At 43.0% G+C, this 7,027-nt stretch overlaps 1 protein-coding gene across 1 annotated transcript; it reads right to left on the reverse strand.

Moving 5' to 3' along the window:
* Positions 1 to 3,633: 3,633 nt before the first annotated feature.
* On the reverse strand, positions 3,634 to 6,421 carry terb2 (telomere repeat binding bouquet formation protein 2; the record flags this gene model as incomplete). The annotated part of the gene is made up of 8 exons (XM_083662188.1): positions 3,634 to 3,645; positions 4,705 to 4,793; positions 5,012 to 5,097; positions 5,193 to 5,251; positions 5,373 to 5,434; positions 5,580 to 5,719; positions 5,824 to 5,905; positions 6,358 to 6,421. The coding sequence occupies 8 exons, from the start codon at positions 6,419 to 6,421 to the stop codon at positions 3,634 to 3,636; spliced, it is 594 nt and encodes a 197-aa protein (XP_083518314.1).
* Positions 6,422 to 7,027: the final 606 nt, after the last annotated feature.

Here is a 7,027-nt window from a genome sequence, read left to right on the forward strand (position 1 = left end):
ATTCTCATTTACAATGGTGACCTGGCCAAGGGGCCGCAGCAAGGGTAAAAAACATTACAAACAGTACATCAGGTCAGCACAAGGCAACACATATAAAATACGTATAGTAAATAACGACAAGACAGAAGTAAAATCAGGAAGCAAACAACAACATTCAATCAACAAAGATGCAGAAGGAGGGGGGTTGCTGGGAATGAATGATGGGACTATAGGGGGAGAGAGGGAGGGAGAGTCCTAACGGCAGGTGCAGCGGTCGACTACGAGCTGTTTCAGGGTGTGTTTGAACATGTTGAGAGATATGAGAGCTGTGAGTTTCAGTGTGTTTTGAACATGTTGAGAGATATGAGAGCTGTGAGTTTCAGTGTGTTTTGAACATGTTGAGAGATATGAGAGCTGTGAGTTTCAGTGTGTTTTGAAGTGTGTTCCAGTCATTTGCTGCGGCAAAGCGTAAGGAGTTACGGCCAAAGACAGTACGGGCTTTTGGGATGGAGAGCATGATGAAGTTGCTGGATCTTTAATTGCTGTTGGAAATATGCAGGAGGGATGAGAGGTACTGTGGACACATGCAGAGAATGGACTTGTACACTAGTTGAAGCCAGTGTTGAAGCCGCCTGGTGTGAAGGGAGGGCCAGTCCACAAGTTCATACAGGTCACAGTGGTGAGTGGAAAAGGGGGCACTCGTGGCAAAGCGAATAGCAGAGTGGTGGATTGTGTCCAGTTTATTGAGGATGCTCTTTGAGGCCATCCGGTAGATCGTGTCACCATAGTCGAACATGGGCAGGATGGTCATTTTGATATATATATATATATATATATATATATATATATATATATATATATTATATCATCATATGAAAGGGAGCAAGTGGGCTTTGTCTGTTTGTTTGTTTTTCAATTTTTGTCCCACTGATGATGTCCCATCACCATGATGTCATCGTGGATATCATCTTATCACATCACTGATGATGATGTCATAGGCACTGATGATGTCATAGGCATTGTGAAATCATCAGTCACTCGAGCTATTGTGATGGGTTTTTTTGTAAAAGGGAGAGGCAACAGCCTCTGAGCAATTGTTGGCTACACATGCCAATAGAGCAGGCGAGGCCACGCAGCAGCCGAGCTGTTAGCGATGCAGCGTAGCGGCCGTGCTGTGTATGTGAGCTACAGGGCAGGCGAGGCTGTGCAGCGGGTGAGCCTAGTAATCGGGCACACGAGATGCCTAGTATATATAGATACTGTATGTAATTCCTCCAAGTCCATGTGAGAGGTGGTGCAGAAGGTCTGTTTGTCTGTCTGTCTGCACCTGAAGCTCATGAAGGAAAGCCTCTCTGCTAAAGAGCAGATGCTGAGTGAAACACAGCAAGGCTACCAGGAGGCAGAGATGCTCACAAGTCATTTTTTGCAAGTCCAAGTCAAGTCTAAAGTCTTTGAGCTCAAGTCCAAGTCAAGTCTCAAGTCTTTGGTCACAAGTACAAGTCAAGTCTCAAGTCTTTGAGCTCAAGTCCAAGTCAAGTCTCAAGTCTTTGAGCTCAGGTCCAAGTCAAGTCTCAAGTCTTTGGTCACAAGTCCAAGTCAAGTCTCAAGTTTCTTATGGATGAGCGTTCTATCATCTGCTGCATGACATCCGGTCTGCTTAGAACACTGCAGAGCTAAAACTAAGGGATTCAAAGCATGTACTGTATTATCCTCACTCCTTATCTATTAGAATACAGTAGCAGCAATGATTAGAGATGACATCAGTAGACATTTCCTTAATGTTAATGCACCAAAAAAATAAAATAAAAAAATAAAGATTGTTCACAAGTCCCAAACCTCAAGTCCAAGTCAAGTCGCAAGTATTTGAGGACGAGTCTCAAGTCAAGTCTCAAGTCACTGTGGGTGAGACTTAAGTGCGACTCAAGTCCAAGTCTCAAGTCCAAGTCCCCATCTCTGCCAGGAGGCAGAGGTGAGTGTGATCTCACACAGTCACCAATGAACACAACACACTTTGAAGTTTTACATTTCTCTCTTGTGCGTATCTGTTAACTTAAATGTTGAATGCACAATCCTCTTTCCACTAAATGTCTAAACAGAAAGTCATGGAAGATCAAGTCCTTGATTTGAAGAAGCAGCTGAAAGGTCTAGTAAGCTCCCTGAAGGCCAAAGATCAACAGCTGGCCTATCACCAGGAACTCACTGACCTGAAGGAGCTCCAGACGGACGGCATCTCTCACTACCTGAAGGCGGAGGTGTCGTTCCTGCTTAAAGAGGACCTGTTGATGGACGAGTACTACGAGGCAGAGGTGAGTGAGATCTCACACAGTCTCCACTGAACACAACACACACTTGTGCATATCTCTAACTCAAAGAGTATTGATTTTGAAGTAAAGAAAAGATAGATTGTGTGTCAAGACACACACTTTGTCCCCTTCATTCCTCGCCCACCAATCTCACTAAATCCCTGTCTGTATCTTCCTCCAGTCTTGCCTCTTCCCTCAAGTCTTTGACTACAAAGATGAGCTCGACCCTCCTGGCAGCTCGTCCGGGGCAGTCCTCTCTGCGTCCATGATGCCTGAGCAGCTGCACGACAGTCAGACTCAACCCAAGGTTGGTTTGCTTTTTCTATTGTTGTTGGGGACGATTAATATTTCTTACATTTTGCACTAAATAGTGCTGGTTGCTATAATGTTGGCAATTTGTCTCCCTGTCTCAATCTGACAGAAAAGGGTCTTCAGCTGTTTCGCCCGTCCCTTCTCTTCGAGCACCCCCAAGAAAGGAGCCAGGAAGTCTGCGCAAGTCGCCGGCAGCACGGCCAAGTCACCCGGCCTGCCAGGGAGCGCTCACAAGGTGACCAGCAGCACGCACATGTTTGAGGGACACACTGACCAGATCCAGCTAGTCATTTTCAACCAACTAGTGCCGGAAAAAAGTGCAAGACTTCAGACTCTTCTGAACCAGAGACTGAAGACACTGATGATTTGATGGAAACTCTTGAACCTCAGTCGTGTTTAGAGTCACTGGTGAGGAAAGGCTTTAGTTCCTCAGTTTGTCAGAAAATATTTGACTACAGGAGCAATCTGCTGAGACACGTGTCAAATCAAACTTGACACACATGAGTCCACACAGGTGAGAAACCAGTTAATTGCTCAGTCTGTGGTAAAGATTTGGTGACAAATCACAATTGAAGCCACACATGAGCGTCACACCTGACTCCAGATCTAACAATATCAGCGCCCCAATGTTCTCCACCAGAGTACTGCTCAATGTTCTCCACCAGAGTACTGCTCAATGTTCTCCACCAGAGTACTGCTCAATGTTCTCCACCAGAGTACTGCTGGAAAAAGATGACCCTCTGGCACACGTCTGTGCCAAATACCTGGCAACCTGTATCTCACAAGAGGCTGGCAACAGCAGGCCTGTGTTGCTGGGTCTGTCGCTCAAGGATTCCTCCATAGAAGCAATCAAAGACATGAAACCTCATCAAAAGTTGTCAAGTCTGGTAGTGGATCAGGAGATGGAGCAACATTACTCAACAACATTACTGAACGGTTACGCCTAGAGAAATGCAGCCCAGCTTTTTTTTTGTAAACTTCTTGAACTGTAATATAAAACATTTTACTCTTTTCTAAATGCAATTTAATTATAGTAAATCTAAGAAAGAATCTGAGGACAAAAAACAAGAGACAAATTAATTAATGGCAAGTCTGCAAACCTTGAGTATTAGGTTCAATGGTAGCATCACTGGAAGATAATCTATGACTTTATGAGATTGACTAAACTTGAGACTAAATTTAGAGCCCATCTGATACCCTGACTGATACTTAGTATCAGGATGTATCATTGGCATCACTGTTGTCCATGCTGCGTTTTCAAATGTGGCAGTAATGTAGTAATGTCGCGATGACTGACTTCATTTTGCTGTGAAAACTGAATGAAATTCAGAAAAATGAAGGAGATTAGAGGGGATAGAACAGCCTAAACTGGCATTGCCAGATGGGGGCAGTATTGTTTGTTTTCACAAACCAATCCAGCTTGCTTGCAAGGTTAAAAACAGCCAGCACACAGACATGAACTTCATATTGACAAATAAAATGACAAAATGAGACAAAAGTGGTTATCAACGTTATACTCATTTATTTATTTCAATATATACATCCACTGCTATGTACATAGACAATGAAAATGTAAAATGAACATACATAATTTGCCAACGGCATAACCTCAGCTTGCAATTGTAAATAGCTGCTAACTTATTCTTCTCAAATGTTTGTGTCGGTAAATGTGGGTATCTGTGCAGCCGGACACCTCATCTGTTGCACTGGGCCTTTACAGCTTGTGTCCACTTGTCCGTTTCTCCACGCTAGGGCCCGCCCACTCCACTAGGCTCCGCCCGCTCCCCAGAACTGCACACTTCTGCTTCCATGTTTGCTCCTTGCTGCACCTGATTGGACGAACAACAGCATCTTGATGCGGAGGTACGCCATGCAGTGTCTCCCTCTGCCTTTTGGGTTTACAACAGTTTGTTTAAAACGTCGTATACGAGTTCAGGAGGCAGGGGCAGGGACCTCATTTGCATAAAGTATCTGGAGCTATACTTTATGCAAATGATCAGGCAGGTGGTGCTAGCAGAACTCCCCACCTGCCCCACAATGCATTGCACGGCTGCCTCCAATACACATGAAGGGGGCGTGTGAAAAAATATAGGGACAAATGAAAATGCACCTTATTACAGGCAGAGCAGCTGAAGTACCCAGGACGGACGTCACACAAGTCACCTGAATACTTCTGCATGTTATCAATGCTGACGTACCCTAAAGTGAACAAGTCAACAAGAAAACATTCCTAAACATTCACATCAGTAAAACCTTATTCCAACTGATCCCATCACAAGAGTCTCTAGTTTTTTGACGTACTGAATGTATACATTGTCTATTCATACTGTTTTTTTATTTATTATATTGTTACATGTTCTAAGACGAGCGAATAAAATAAAAAATATTTGATCACAAAAAAAAGAGTCTAGTTTTACCTGTAAGCATGTTATTAACTGGATAATCCACATCACAGCACAGAGAGACTTCATGTTGCGGCAGCTCTGTGCCAGATTCTTCAGAACTGTCAAGAGAACAATCATCATTTAAACAGTGCCCTGCTACGTTAACTAGTATTTATTGAGTTTTATTCCTGATAATAACTGAAGGAAAACATACTGGCTGCTCCTGACTTCACTGCAGTCGTCTGTCTGATGAGTTGCACTCTTATATGAGCCCTGTAGAAACATGAAACAATCCAACATAGTTGATTACAACAACCAATGAAACTGTTTTTGTATCTACACTGACATTACATGAAGATACAGTATATTATATTGTTGTCCTTTTGGTACCTACCTGAGCTATTGATTGACCATCATCAGATTCCCAAATCAACCTCCCAACCACACTTCTCACTTCTAGAATGGTAGGATAATAATGAATAAAACCTCATAATTTAGTTTTTTTTAAATGCAGTCATTTTGTATAAATATATATATATATATATATATATATATATATATATATATATTCATATTATATTCATATATATATATCCCTCACCGTCCTGCACACAGACTGGAGGCAGCACGTAGTGTCCGATACTCAGAGACTTCAGACTCTGACGTGTCTCACAGGCAGACAGATACAAGCTGTGAAAGACGGTCACCTTGTTCCACAGGTAATCTTTACTCTCAAATATCCTGGAACACAGAAAGGAAGATTTTATAAGAGAGGGGTGAAAATCAATTGATGTGTTGGGTGTTCAGTGTCTCAGGTAGCTTAGCTTTGTTGTCATCCTGCTCACCTTTGAGTATCAGGATACGTAGCATCTTCACTGAACAGGTAGTCTGCTGTCCTCCAACTAGCAAGGGTCCCTCCTTCAGATACTAGGAGGAAATATATCATCAACCAAAAACTAGTCCAAAGCAGCTCAGACAACTGGAAGAAAATGTGGGTGTGAAAGTGTCAATCTAAATCCAACTTGAACGATATAATTGCCCTACAAAAGAGAAATGGCAAGATAATGGAGAAAGTTTCATTATCCTACTATACTTAATTGTCTTGTCATGACAGGGGATAATGAAAATGAAGAAGTGAAATGAAATGAAGTATTCTCGGTGCAGAAGTGGATAATATGTTATATTCTAGTAGTAGGCGCACGTAACGTTATAACGCTAGGTCAATTTATTTCGTTCAAATGAAATTCACCCTTTGGCTTTGGGAGAGAAAACAAGCTAGCTACGTTAGCTTGAATGGACACAGCTAACGCTAACATTAGCAGTGATGACTGTAGCTTAACACAGTTACATCAGTCTTAACAGTAGAGGAGGCTACTTACTCCAGAAGTATTGACATGTCGGCCTCACGCTGTTTGAGAACCACGCAGTTCTGTTGTGAAACATGCCGCTCTCTTTGGAAGAAGAACAAGGTTGTTTTAACATACTGATCATGTTGCATAGACTCGAGCCCTTTGGCTAATTATGCGCCACAACGATTTGGCGCTAAAGAAGTGTTCCTGGTAAATATGGTGACGAAAAGTGTCAACAAACGCCACCTGCTGTGCTGTGCTGAGAGAGAGAGAGAGAGAGAGAGAGAGAGAGAGAGAGAGCTACATCATAATATTATTATTATTATTATTATTATTATTATTATTATTATTATTGCTGCAATTGTAAGTTTAGCTCACATTTTCAGTGCCCCTGGGACACAGTCAAAGCTATTAAGGTGGGGTCAGGGCAGATCGGTTACATGCTGCCACTCCGACGTGCTGCCACTCCGACGTTCTGCCACTCCGAAATATCGGCACTCCGAAAGGGGGTCTATATTCCCCGTTTTTCACTAACCTCTCCCAACCCCCACGCCAAACCTAACCTCCCCCTATGCCTAAACCTAACCTCCCCCAGACCCTAACCCAAAACCTAACCTCTCCCACCCCCACGCCTAAACCTAAGGTCGGCATTGCGGCTTCTAAGGTGAACGACCGCCAGTCCGAATGATGGAAGTTAACG

Source organism: Poromitra crassiceps (genome assembly GCF_964638095.1).
Source record: "Poromitra crassiceps genome assembly, chromosome: 28".
NCBI lineage: Eukaryota > Metazoa > Chordata > Actinopteri > Beryciformes > Melamphaidae > Poromitra > Poromitra crassiceps.